Source organism: Mobula birostris, unplaced genomic scaffold (assembly GCF_030028105.1).
Source record: "Mobula birostris isolate sMobBir1 unplaced genomic scaffold, sMobBir1.hap1 scaffold_4428, whole genome shotgun sequence".
Classification (NCBI taxonomy): domain Eukaryota; kingdom Metazoa; phylum Chordata; class Chondrichthyes; order Myliobatiformes; family Myliobatidae; genus Mobula; species Mobula birostris.
In genome coordinates, this window is record NW_027277537.1 from 12195 (window position 1) to 27215 (window position 15021).

A 15021-nucleotide genomic window follows, 5' to 3' on the forward strand; every position below is an offset into this window, starting at 1 on the left:
GGCTAGATGCAGGAAGATTGTTCCCGATGTTGGGGAAGTCCAGAACAAGGGATCACAGTTTGAGGATAAAGGGGAAGCCTTTTAGGACTGAGATTAGGAAAAACTTCTGCACACAGAGAGTAGTGAATCTGTGGAATTCTCAGTTGAGGCCAGTTCATTGGCTATATTTAAGAGGGAGTTAGATATGACCCTTGTGGCTAAAGGGATCGGGGGTATGGAGGGAAGGCTGGTACAGGGTTCTGAGTTGGATGATCAGCCATGATCATACTGAATGGCGGCGTAGTCTTGAAGGGCCAAATGGCCTACAACTGCACCTATTTTCTATGTTTCTATGTTTCTGTGTTCTTCTTTTGGTGTTTTGTTTGTGCTGCATCAGATCCAGAGTAACAATTATTTTGTTCTCCTTTACAATTGTGTTTTGCAAATGACATTAAACACTCTTGAATCAAACGGTTAAGTTCAGTGTTCGTGCTTCACACCGCACCCCTTCCTCCTCCCATCACTTTCCATCCAACCCCATCATCCTTCTATTCCCACTGCCCTCCCTTACCATGACTCCAGTTCCGTGGTGCTCTTAGCTGTTGCCCGTGGGACTGCTCCCCGTGTTCCAATCAGCTTCTGGGGAAAGATGCACCAGGCTGCAAGTACTTGAATCTGAAGCTAAATAACAGCCTAATGGGGGAACCCAACAGGTCAAGTACCATCTGGGAGGGGAAGGAATTAGATTGTCATCTTGATTTCCCCTCCCACAGATGCTACTTGACCCACTGAGTTTTTCCATCAGGTTGTTTATTTCTGGGGAGAGAACTTATCTCGAGTTCATTCCTGGCTGTGGTGGGAGCTATCTTTGTTTATAGGCTCTAGCTCTATGTCAACCACATGTAGTAAGATGCTCTCCACACCTACATTCGTGGAGTCATACAGCACAGAAACAGGCCCTTCAGCCCATTCATACCGATCCCATTTTCCAGCATGTTATGACTGTGCTTGCCTCCACCATCTTCTCAGGAAGTGAGTACTTGGAAATATATTCAAACCTCCAGTGCGAATCCCAAAAGCCTTCCCCAGGATAAAACCCAAACTGTTCAGTCTTCCTAGTCAGAATTGGCAATACAACGCCATTGCACCCATGTGCTGGGACTAACTTTGAATGGATTTATTCATATTCTGACAGGGTTCTGAGTGCATGGGCAAAGGAGCAGACTGAGCAGGGAAACCAGAACTTTATTAAGCTTGCTGTTGGCTTAGACTGTCACTTAGTCAATGTGCTCAGATCAATGTACCAAAATTTACAGAGCTCTCCAAGCTTACAATGCAGGTTACCAATACCCAATTTAGCAGAGAACAAGCTCCCATAATGCCATTGAATTTAAAGGTCTGACGCACACACTGTAAATACATTTGTTCTTACAAATGGCAGAACTAGTTTCCTCTCTTCTCTCCACTTATATTTCTTTCTTATCAGTCTTTTGATGCCATTCGTTACAACACCTACCAGATCGAGTGATTTTTGTGTATTTCCTGATTTATAGACAAAATCGACTTAAGAAGGGAAACCACCTTCTACCTGGGTGGGCCTGTGGGAGCACGGGATACCCTGCTCGCTTTGTATACTTTATCCTTTTGCCACTCGGATTCGGAATAATCCCTACTGCTCTGCGTTCTCCTTACACAAAAAACATGATGAAAACCGAGCAGCAGTTGCCATTGTGTCCGTCTTTACGGGACGAGAAATATAACAGACATCAGCTCCAGGCTTCGGCCCACTGGATCCAAGTACAGCCTTTGTTGATAGGGTGTAGGTCAGGATCTTGGCTTGTACAGTGCATCTTCATCCAGGACGTGATTAATACTGGTGAAGCAGTTCTCTCTTTCTGGTAATTATGGCTTTGAGTCCATTTTATGTGCTGAATCTGTTGAGAGAGATAATCAGTATAACTAAAGATCAATACGGCAAGAGCTGTTGAACCAAAGAAATTAGGTAGAGTTAAGAGGTAGTTAATATCGGTTAACATCCTGTAGTTCCTATGAGTTCAATAACACGAGAGATTCTGTAGATGCTGGAAATCTAGAACAACACATACATAAGACACTGGAGGACCTCAGCAAGTCAGGAAGCATCCATAGAGGAGAATAAACAGTCAGGATTTCGGGCCAAGGCCCTTCATCAGGGACCACACATCAAGTGTTTATTCTCCTCCCTAGTTGCTGCTAACTTGCTGGATTCCACCAGCATTTAGTGTGTGTTGCCCTATGAGTTCACTGTGATTAAACTCATCAGAAGGAAGTCTGATCATCATTGTGAAATGTGGGTACCACCTTCAATGTACAATGCAATGTGTAGACCACCTGCTCCTAGGTAGACCACCTCACCTTCAATAAGACCCTTCCCTTGGTAAAACCACTCCTGCCTTAGTCTCCAAGGATAACCTCTTTTCCCTGTTCATACAGTACTGTTCAAAAGTCTTAGGCACATATATATAGTTAGGGTGTCTAAGACTTTTGTACAGTACTGTAGTAAGATTATGTATTGCACTGTACTGCGCTACAAAAAAATCATGACATATGATAAATCTGATTCTGATATGGGTCTCTATTGTGGACTGAGAGTGGGAAGGGGGCAGGGAGAGGGAAATCATGGTTGGGAAAAGGGGAAGGGAGAGTGGAGGGAGTGGGAAATACCAGAGAGACATTCTGTAATGATAAATAAACCGATTAAGAACAAAGAACATAGAAAACCCACAGCACAATACAGGCCCTTCAGCCAACAAAGCTGTGCCGAATATGTCCTTACCTTAGAACTACTTAGGCTTACCCATAGCCCTCTATTTTCCTAAGCTCCATGTACCTATCCAGGAGTCTTTTAAAAGACCCTATCGTATCCGCCTCCACCACCACCGCTGGCAGCCCATTCCACGCACTCACCACTCTCTGCGGAAAAAACTTACCCCTGACATCTCCTCTGTACCTATTCCAAGCACCTTAAGACTATGCCCTTTCATGCTAGCCATTTCAACCCTGGGAAAAAGCCTCTGACTATCCACATAATCAATGCCTCTCATTATCTTGCACACCTCTATCAGGTCACCTCTCATCCTCAGTCGCTCCAAGATGAAAAGGCCGATTTCACTCAACCTATTCTCATAAGGCACGCTGCCCAATCCAGGCAACATCCTTGTAAATCTCCTCTGCACCCTTTCTATGGTTTCCATGTCCTTCCAGTAGTGAGGCGACCAGAATTGAGCACAGTACTCCGTGGTGTCTGACCAGGGTCCTATATAGCTGCAACATTACCTCTCAGCTCCTAAACTCAACTCCATGATTGATGAAGGCCAATGCACCATATGCCTTCTTAACCACAGAGTCAATCTGCACAGCAGCTTTGAGTGTCCTATGGACTCAAACCCCAAGATCTCTCTGATCCTCCACACTGCCAAGAGTCTTACCATTAATGCTATATTCTGCCATCATATTTGACCTACCAGAATGAACCGCCTCACATTTATCTGGGTTGAACTCCATCTGCCACTCTCAGCCCAGTTTTGCATCCTATCAGTGTCCCGCTGTAACCTCTGACAACCCTCCACCCTATCCACAACACCCCCAACCTTTGTGTCATCAGCAAAAGATTGTTCAGAATCAAATGGCCATGCCTGGAGTTGCAGTGCTGGGTATGTATGCTCCTGTGTTACCACCCCCACCCCACCCCAGCATTCCTTCTCTGCCACCTGTTTGTCATCTATGTCAATGATCTGGATGTTAACATGGTTAACTAGATCAGCAAATTTGTGGATGACACCAATATTGGGGATGTAGTGGACAGCGAGGAAAGCTCTCGAGGCTTGCAGAGGGATTTGCATCAGCTAGAAAAATGGGCTGAGAAACGGCAGATGGGATTTAATGCAGACAAGTATGAGGTTTTGCACTTTGACAAGACCAGCCAGGGTAGGTCTTACACAGTGAACGGTAGGGCACTGAGGAGTGTGATAGAATAAAGGGATCTCTGAATACAGGTCTGCAATTCATTGAAAGTGGCGTCACAGGTAGATAGGGTTGTAAAGAAAGCTTTTGGCACATTGGCCTTCATACATTGACTTACGAAGGTACTGAGTACAGGAGGTGGGATTTTATGTTGAAGTTGTACATGACATTGGTGAGGCCTAATCATTGGTGAGGTATTGTGAGCAGTTTTGGTCACATACCTACAGGAGAGATGTAAACAAGGTTGAAAGAGTGCAGAGAAAATTCACAAGGATGTTGCTGGGTCTGGAGTACCTGAGTTACAAGGAAAGATTGAAAAGGTTAGGACGGTATTCCCTAGAATGTAGAAGATTGAGAGGAGATTTTATAGAGGTATACAAAATTATGAGGAGTATAGATAGGGTAAATGCAAGCAGGCTTTTTCCACTAAGGTTGGGTGGAACTTGAGGGTATGGTTTAGGGGAGAAAGGTGAAAAGTTTAAGGGGAACATGATGGGAAACTTCTTCACACAGAGGGTTGTGAGAGTGTGGAATGAGCTGCCAGCACAAATGGTGCATGTGAGCTCAATTTCAATGCTTAAGGGAAGCTTGGATAGGTACATGGATGGTAGGGATATGGAGGGCGATTGTCCCAGTGCAGGTCGATGGGAGTAGGCAGTTTAAACAGTGGGCATGGACTAGATGGGCTGAAGGGCCTGTTTCTGTGCTATACTTTTCTAGAACTCTTTGACCCTGTCTCACACCCCTCCCACGACACTCCACCCTTACTCAGTACTGAGTAAGAGTCTAGTTGTAGTGTATATATGTAGCTAAGACTTTTGCACACTACTGTAGATCAGCCACCTATAGGTGGATCACCCACATGGATGGACTTCCTTCCCACAGCAAACAATGTGGACAATTTCATCAATGGGTAGGTCACATTTGTGTGGCTGGACTATCTCCCCTGATATAGACTAGCTCCTAACGAGTAACCTACTACCCTTTCCTTGGGTAGGTCATCTCATTGTGGGTAGATCACCCCTCTGTTAAAGGAGATCTCCCAGTGGGTAGTCCACCTCCAGATACTTTCTGCACTTCTCCCTTGGGTAAAACATCTTTCCTTTCATTCTGTGTAGGGTGGTTGTGACACCCACTCCAGATGACGACGACCTCTAACCTGGAAGTATTCCTCCTGCTATTGTCACATGTCTGTCCACTGTACCAGAAGTGATAGTCCAGCCACAAAAATGTGACCTGCCCATTGATGCGACTATCCCCATCATGTGGTTTTCTGCTAAAGGAGAGGAAACCCATCCTTGTGGCTGATATATCCTGGTTTTTATACCAATTGCAATGCTTTGACATTTGACTGGATTAGTTTTGATCTCCTCTGTGTCTCCAAGACTTTAATATATAAAAATAAGATTAAGGAAAAACTGCCATCTTATTTTCAATGTGTCCACTGCCTTTTATGCTTTATCTGCAGTAGATATGTTAAAACAGAGTGGCCCACTGGTCTATTTAAGAATTCACTATGCTGTAGGATCCACTATGCTCTCTCATCCTTCTATCAGCTACAGTTAACCTGGCCCCACTCCAGTTTTTGACCCCTTTGCTAAAGGAAATGGGCCACTCCTTATGTAATAATTGTCAGCAGGTTGTAATTTTATACTGCTAAATTAAGTCTCCTCTCATCCATGACTTTTCTGAAGTAAAGAACCCCAGGCTGTCCAATATTTCCTCATTTTCCATCCTGGTAAACCTCATCTGCACCTCCTCTGGTCACATCTCTTTTGCAATGTGATGCCAGGAACTGTGGTTGAACTCTTGCATGCAGTGTCCCCATCTAACTCAGGTAGGATCAGGTGGGAAGAGGTGTGAATTCTGTACCTGTAAATGTGGGTGGAGCCTTGGCATTCTTTACAAGGTCACTTTGCATTAAGGATTCCACTAACCACGTTAAGGCTTCACTGCAGTAATCCACCTGCAAACACAACATGCATTTAGGTAGCGCCGTTAATTTAGTAAAACATACCTACAGCCTCCCGATATCCCAAAGGGCTTTACAGGCAATGAAGTAATATTGATGTAAAGTCACTATTGAAATGTAGTGTAGAGCAACCAAATTGTGCACAGGAAATTCTCACAAACAATATTAAGATAATTTTAGTGTTTTTAGTATTATTGGTGGAGGGCTAATTATTGACCGAGACTTTGGGAGACACTTCTACACTCCAAGATGGTATCATGAGGTCTCTCACACCAATCCTCGGCAGTCTGACCTCCTTCCACCCTTCTCCGGATTCCTCACCAACATGTAACCCTGCGAGGGAACTCTGGGGAACTGGAGCATTGTCCTTATTTATGGTGGTTGCTGGGAATTGGAAGACCCACTAGAAACCTTCCAGGAAAGACAAGATTGGAATATTGGGCATCTGTACCTTTTTCAGTAAGTTTGGTGTTAAATTTAAAGATAACACAAAATTAGGTGTAATACGATAGCATAGTGGTTAGCATAGCACTATTACAACAACAACCAGGGTTCGGCTCTGCTGCTGTCTGTAAGCAATTTGTATGTTCTCCCCATGACTGCGTGGGTTTCCTCTGTGTGCTCCAGTTTCCTCCCAAGTTCCAGCAATGTTCATAGGTCACACGGGTGTCACGGCTCGATGGGCCAGAAGAGCCTGTTACCATGCTGTGTTTCTAAATAAACTAAATAAATGAGTAAACAAGACCCTCACAGAAGTGAGCCCCATCACCACTGCAGTCTCCTCGAAATCAGTAAGGTCAAGCAGCATCAATGTAGGGCATGAACAAGCAGGTTTGAGGGGACTGCAGTGTAATATTGAGAGAGTAAATGCAACTGATTTCAGCTGGGAGGAATTGAACTAAGGCTCCATTTCATCTCCTCAGGAGACAAAGAAACGCTGGGGCCTCACGGACAATGACTAAAGGTGAAAACCAATGCATGAGGATTGGTGTTCCTTGCAGGTTTATGAGAACATAGTATTGTGTTTGCTTTTCTTTCAAAGGGGAAGATGTTTTATTATGTGTAGGTAATAAAAACTTCAGTTCCCAGTGAACAATGCGAGGGGTTCAGCCGGAACCGGAAGCTACAAAGGTGACGGAGTTGAGCAGCAGTTTAGTAATAAAATATTCTGATGTAAACCCACGCCAGGATTGTCTTTATTAAGAATAAATATAACAATATTTATGTCTTGTGTGATGTACCTATGTATATACTGTATATAACACACACACATACATGTATAATTATAAACAATGTACAGACACACCACAAGTATGCATAACATACACACACACATACACAAACACATGCACGTATACAAAACATAGACACACACACATAATCATATGCAGATGGCCACACAAATGCCCTCTAAAATTCTCACACCCATGACACTAACACGTGTGTGCATACCACTCCTGTGTGCACAGACATGTGCTTACAGAGATAAACTTGAAAAATGGGGAGTGAATTTCCATTTTCCTTGGGAAGTAACTGTTGGTGATGATGCTGTACACAGGAACATTTGCAGATTTCCCGTCGGGTCAGTTCACAGTTCAGCAAGTGGAGGAGCTCAGCACCCTCAGGCGGCTTTGCTAGAGTTGGAATGCTGGGTGCCTCGGTGTGACCGCTGACTGTGTTGTTTGGTCACAGTTTGTGACACCAACCTTACCTGTTTTTCAACAACTCTCAGGCGCCTGTCATGCTCTCTGATGTTGGCTATACAATTCAGAACGCTGTCCACCCTGGAAGACAAGAGGAGACACCACATTAACTGGGGACTCCAAGGTCTCCCCATAGACCTGCTTCACTGAGATGTATAGATGTCTCTCCAACATTCCACCCCTTTCTGCCTGCTCTGGCAATTCCAGCTTTCATGTTCCATATTGCCTATCCTGTTGAATGGGATAGTGATTGGTTTTTCCTGGGCTAACAGCCAGAATTCTGAATGGTTAGCATCCAGGGATGTGTTCAAAACACACCCAGGTAGGTGCAGTTGAGGGGAGCGCTCTGGGATTTTATTCCTCTGGCTCTTCAGATAAGTGTGAGCTGTTGCAACTTGGAAAGTCAAATCAAGATAGGGCGTTCACAGTTGGACTTTGGGGAGTGTTGTAGAACAAACGGACCAAGGAGTTTAAGCAATCTTCCTGGGCACCATGGTAGTATAGTAGTTAGCGTGATGCTATTACAGTTCGGGGCATTGGATTTCAGAGTTCAATTCTGGTGTCTTCTGGAAGCAAGTTTGTAAGCTCCTTCCTGTGGGTACATGGGTTTCCTCTGAGTGTTCTGGTTTCCTCCCACAGTCCAAAGACATTGTAAATTGCCATGTGATTAAGCTAGGGTTAAATTGGTGGGCTGTTGGGTGGTACACCTCGAAGAGACAGAAGGACTTGTTCAGCACTTTATCTCTAAATAAATTAAAATATAATATAGTTCTCTGAAAGTAGAGTTACAAGTAGACAGGGTGTTGAGGAAAATCTTTTGTACACTGGTCAGAATATTAAAGTTTGGTGCTTCTGATGTGTTTGTACAAGATGTTGGTGATGCCATACGTGGAGAATTTGGTTTAGTTTTGGTCACCTTGCTATTGGAAAGATGTCATTAAGCTGGAAAGAGTGCCAAGAAAATTTACAAGGATGTTACCAGGATTCATGGGAGAGATTGGACAGGCTAGGACCTTTTCCTTGGAGTAAAAGGGACAGAGCGATGATCTTATAGAGACATATAAAATCATGAGGGGCATAGATAGCATGAACGGACTCTGTCTTTTTCCCAGGACTGTGAAATCAGGTACTAAAGTGTTTAAGATGAGAGGGGAGAAATTTATAAGGAACGACTTAAGGGGCAACTTTATTTTTTTTACATAGAAGGTACTCTGTGTGTGGAATTAACTGCCAGAGGAAGTGGTTGAAACAGGTACAATAAGAACATTTGAAATACACTTGGACAGGTACATGAATAGGACAGGTTATGGGCCAAATGTGGGCATATGTGGACTAGCATATGTGGGCATATTGGGCTAGCATATGTGGGCATATTGGGTTGGCATATGTGGGCATATTGGGTTGGCATATGTGGGCATATTGGGTTGGCATGAATCAGTAAGCCAAAGGGTCTGTCTCTGTGGTCTATCACTCTGTCATCCTTCTACAGAAAACATGTCTTTCTATTTATCTATCTCAGCCCTTTAAGGTTCTCCTCAGCCTCCTCAGTTCCAAAGAAAATGACCACAAGCTGTCCAATCTTTCCTCTAAACTAGTTTTTTAGTCCTGGGACTCCTTGTAAATCTCTTCAGTACCCTCACTGGTCCAGTCATATCTCTTCTATAACAGAATGACCAGACTGTACTTAGTGCTCAGTCTGTGATCTAACTGCTGTTGTAGACAATTCCTGTTTGGTGCAGTTGCCATGTTCTGCTAGTTGGTATGAAAGTTATTGGTCTTAAATCTGAGATTAACGTCTTTTTGCTAACTGAAGTGATATTGGGAAAGGCTGCTCTATGAAGCAAGAGCACAGATTATTCACAACGCCACGGGAGAGTTGAACATGATAAAAGGATTGAAGAGCTTCCTCCTGCGGCTGTTCCTGTTTTCGAGGCTGCCTGATTATGTTCCCTGAAATGAGAACAGAGACGAGTGTGTCCTTACTTCTGCACCGTTCTCTTCAGCAGCTCCATGTTGCTCTCTCTCTTGGCCCTGTTGCGGCACACGAGATAATTCTCTTTCTGCACTGCCTCCCACGTCATCAGCTTGCTGGTCACCGACTCCGGGAAGTTCATCACTGCAATGCAAAGGAGACTGTCAGTCCTCTTGATGCAAGCGCTGGAACAGCAGCAGATGAGGACGAAACGTCCAGTCAAGTGGTTAGGCCTGGAGTTCCATGCTTCTCCTGGAGTCACTGAGAATTTAAGGTTAAGTTCCTGGTCACTTCTGTGAACAACAGACAGGGAAATGTCAGCCATTGTGTGGTAAACCAGAGGGTTTTTTCTCAGTTTCTATCCTTTTGTCGATTGATAGAGTTCTACATAAACAGGCCATTCACCCATTGAATTCATGTCAACAGGCAACGGGTAGGTTTGCTAGAGCTGCTCAGGAGGCTTTGAACTAATTTGTCAGGAGGATGGGAGCCGAGTGATAGTGCTGAGGAAGGGGTAGTTGGCTTGCAAACATAGGCAGTGTGTAGTGAGACTGTTAGCAAGTAGAGGCTGATGATAGAGCAAATTGCAATCAATGAGTTGCAATTTAAAAGGCAAACAAAATTGAAAAGGGTGAATATAGGACTGAAGGTGATATATTTGAATGCAGGCAGTATATGGAATAAGGTAGATGAGCTTGTACCACTGTTACAGATTTTAGGCATCACTGAATCATGGCTGAAAAAAGATTATAGCTGGGAGCTTAATGTCCAAGGATACATGTTGTATTGAAAGGACAGGCAGGAAGGCAGGTGGGTTGGCTCTGTTGATAAAAAATGAAATTGAATTATTAGAAAGAAGGGATATAGAGTCGGAAGGTGTAGAATTGTTATGGGTAGAGCTAAGAAAGCGCAAGGGTAAAACGACCCTGATGGGAGGTTTATACAGACCCTCAAACAATAGTAAAGATATGGTCTATAAATTACAATGGGAGATAGAAAATGCATGTCAAAAGGGCAAAGTTATGATAGTCTTGGGAGATTTCAATATGCAGGTAGATTGGAAAAATCATGATGGTGCTGACTTCAAAGATGAGGCACTTCTAGAATGCCTATGAGATGGCTTTTTAGAGCAGCTCGTAGTTGAGCCCATTGGGGGATCAGCTATTCTGATGTTGTGCAATGAACCAGAATTGATCAGACAGCTCAAGGTAAAGGAACCCTTAGGGGTAAGTATTCACAATATGTTACAATTCATCCAGCGATTTAAGGAGAGGCTGAAGTCAGATGTATTAGTATTACAGTGGAATAAAGGGAATTACAGAGGCAAGAGAGAGGAGCTGGCCAAAATTGATTGGAAGGGAACACTGGCAGGGATGACAGCAGAGCAACAATGGCTGGAATTTCTGGAAGCAATTCAGAAGGCACAGGATATATACATCCCAAAGAGGAAGAAGCATTCTAAAGCCAGGATGATACAACCATGGCTAACAAGGGAAGTCAAAGCCAACATAAAAGCCAAGGAGAGACCGTATAATAGAGCAAAAATTAGTGGAAGTTAGAGGACTGGGAAGCTTTTAAAAATCAACAGAAGGCAACTAAGAAAGTCATAAAGAAGGAAAAGATTGAATATGAAAGTAAGCTAGCCAATAATATTAAACAGGATACCAAAAGTTTCTTCAAATATATAAAGTATAAAAAAGAGGCAACGGTAGATAACGGACCACTGGAAAATGACGCTGGGGAGGTGGTAATGGAGGACAAGGAAATGGCAAATGAACTAAATAAGTATTTTGCATCAAGTTTCAATGTGGAAGACACTAGCAGTATGTCTGAAGTTTGAGGGGGTTAAGGGTCAGTAGTGTATGAAGTTATCACTACGAGGGAGAAGTTTCTTGGGTAACCGAAAAGTCTGAAAGTAGATAAGTCACTTGGACCAGATGGTCCTCACCCCAGGATTCTGAAGAAGACTGAAGAGATTGAAGAGGCATTGGTAATGATCTTTTAAGAACCAATAAATTCCAGAGGACTGGAAAATTGCAAATGTCACTCCACTCCCAAGAAGGAAGAGAGGCAGAAGAAAGGAAATTATAGGCCAGTTAGTCTGACCTCAGTGGTTGTGAGGATGTTGGAGTTGATTGTTAAGGATGTGGTTTTAGAGTACTTGTAAGCACATGATAAAAAAGCCATAGTCAGCATGGTTTCTTTAAGGGAAAATCTTCCCTCACAAATATATTGGAATTAATTGAAGAAATAATGAGCAGGATAGATAACGGAGAATTGGTGGATGTTTTGGATTTTCAGAAGGCCTTTGACAAGGTGCCTCACATGACACTGCTTTACAAGTTAAGAGCCCATTGTATTACGTGAAAGGTACTAGCATAGATATAGCATTGGCTGATTGGCAGGAGGCAAAGAGAAGGGAATAATGAGAGCCTTTTCTGGTTGGCTGCCAATGACTAGTGGTGTTCCTCAGGAGTCTGTGTTGGGATTGCTTATATGTCAATGATCTGGATGATGGAATTGGTGACTTTGTGGCCAAGTTGCGGACGATGCAAGCATAGGTTGAGGAGCAGGTGGTGCTCAGGAAGCAGAAAGGCTACAGAAGGACTTAGACAGATTAGGACAATGGACAAAGAATTGACAGATGTCATAGAGTGTTAGGAAGTGTATGGTCATGCACTTTGGTTGACGAATATAAGTGTAGACTATTTTCTTTACAAAAATCTGGGGTGCAAAGGTGACTTGGGAGTCCTCATATAGGATTCCCTAAAGGTTAATTTGCAGGTTGCGAAGAAGGCAAATGGGATGTTAGTGTTCATTTTGAGAGGACTAGGATATAAAAGCAATGATGTAATGTTGAGGTTTTATAAAGCACTAGTGAGACCCAACTTAGAAGATTGTGAACAGTTCCACAAATTCACACTCTCCGGCTAAAGAAATTCCTCCTTATCTGTTCTAGAAGGATGCCTCTCTATTCTCAGGCTGTATCCACTGTATTTAGACTCTCCCAGCATAAGAAACATCCTCTCCACATCCACTCTATTTCACCATTTGATAGGTTTCAATGAGGTCACCCCTCATTCTTCTGAACTCTAGTGAACACGGGCCCAGAGCCATCAGATACCCTCACACGACAAACCGTTCAATCCTGGAATTATTTTTGTTAACCTCCTTTGAACCCTCTCCAGTTTCAGCACATCCCTTCTAAGGCAAGGGGCCCAAAGCTGCCCTACTCAATATGTTTCAAAAGAGATTTCACCCCCCTCCACACTTATTTTTCTAAACTCCATCAACAACGGGGCAAGAGCCATCAAATGTTCAAATATTCACCCTCTCATTCCCAGGATCATTCTTGTGAACCTCCTCTGGGCCCTCTCCAATGCCAGCACATCCTTTCCTAGATAAGGGCCCCAAATATGCTCACAGGCTAATTGATGTTGAATTTGTTGTCCATGGAGAACAATCTAACTCAGGGGTCCCCAACCTTTTCTGCACCACAGACCAATTTAATATTGACAATATTCTTGCAGACTGGCCGACCGGGGGGGGCGTGGGGGGTGGGGGTGGTGGTTGTTCAAGTAGGGTTAAACTCACCTCAGCATGTCTTTTACAGTTCGGGTTGCCAACTTTCTCACTCCCAAATAAGGGACAAAAGTAGCAGTCAAATCCCGAGACACTTGTGTTTACCCCAGGAAAAACTACCGTGACCATGAAGTCTTGTGTGGGCACCTGTGTGCACATATGTTCCGTGCGCATGTGATGTGTGCATGCGCGTACGTGCCACTTTTTCCCCACAAATCGGTTTTGCCTTCATCACCCCGACTATACTGTACATACATTATTTCTACTTTATCTCAGCTGTGTATTTATCATATCATTCCTGCTTTTACTATATGTTAGTGTTATTTATTTTCGGTTTTATGTGTTATTTGGTAGGTTATTTTTTGGGTCTGGGAACGCTCAAAAGTTTTTCCCATATAAATTAATGGTAATTGCTTCTTCACTTCACGCCATTTCAGCACGAAAGGTTTCATAGGAACGCTCTACCTTAACGGGGGAAATATGGGACAAACCAATTTAACCCAATGTACGGGATGTCCCGGCTAATACGGGGCAGTTGGTAACCCTATGTTCAAGTTCAACAGTGTGTGACAGGGAATGAGGAAAGGTGCAGCTGACTCATATTGTTTCCTCACGGCCCGGTAGCACATGCTTTGCAGCCCGGTACCGGTCCGCAGCCCAGTGGTTGGGGACCACTGATCTAACTGGCTGCATCACTGTTTGGTTTGGGGATGGGGTGGGGCCACTGCACAGGATCGAAATAAGCTGAAGAAAGTTGTAAACTCAGCCAGCTCGATCATGGGCACCAGCCTCCCCAGCATCCAGGACTTCTTCAAGGAGCGATGCCTCAAAAAGGTGGCATCCATCATTAAGGATGCCCATCACCCAGGACATGCCCTCTTCTCATTACTACCATCAGGGAGGAGGTACAGAAGCCTGAAGGCACACACTCAACGAGTCAGGAATAGCTTCTTCCCCTCTGCCGTCAGATTCCTGAGTGGACATTGAATCCATGAACACTATCTCACTACTTTTTTTTGCACTGCTTATTTAATTTATCTTTTTAAATATATATACTTAATTTACAGTTTTTATTATTATATATTGTAATGTACTGTTGCAGCTAACAAATTTCACGACGTATGCCAGTGATATCAAATCTGATTCTGAATAGTGCCTCACCAAAGACCTTGCTCTTCACTGATGGGACTCTTCTGATATTCCTCTTGATGAAAATGTTGAGGTGACTGAAGATAATGAAGGGCGGGGGCAATGCAGGCCGCTTGTGGTATTCCACAATCAGCTTGTAGCGTTGGAACTTCCAATAGATGTCACTGTTCTCCTGAACTTTATTGAAGGTGTAACTGGAAGGAGCAATGAAGAGGAGGGTGAGGCACAGACTGCACAAAACATCGGCCACTAATTTCAAGCTCTACTTCCAGCTGCAATCTTTCAGTGATAACCAAAAAATAAATGAAAAATTCCATCTTCTGAATAAAATTTAGGCTAATTGATGCTGAATTTGTTGTCTTCAGTATTTGTAATTTCAACCAGAGAAGAGGAACACACACAAAATGCTACAGGAACTTAGCAGCTCAGGCAGCATCTATGAATGGGAATGAACAGTCAATGTTTCAGGCTGAGACCCTTTATCAGCACTGGAAAGGAAGGGGGCAGAAGCCAGAATTGGAAGGAGGCAGGAAGGAAGGAGTACAAGCTGGCAGGTGATAGGTGAGAGCAGGTGAGGGGGAAGGTGGGTGGCTGTGGGAGTGGGGATGAATTAAGAAGCTGGAAGGTGACAGGTAGAAAAGGCTAAAGAAGAAGGAATCTGA

General features: G+C 43.7%; 1 protein-coding gene across 1 annotated transcript; it reads right to left on the bottom strand.

The window, feature by feature from the left end:
* Positions 1-1769: 1769 nt before the first annotated feature.
* On the bottom strand, positions 1770-14553 carry LOC140193211 (transient receptor potential cation channel subfamily M member 4-like; the record flags this gene model as incomplete). The annotated part of the gene is made up of 5 exons (XM_072250605.1): positions 1770-1913; positions 5854-5947; positions 7665-7737; positions 9640-9772; positions 14372-14553. Coding segments are annotated over 5 exons (514 nt in total), but the record flags the coding sequence as incomplete, so codon positions are not given.
* Between the last annotated feature and the right edge of the window lie 468 nt (positions 14554-15021).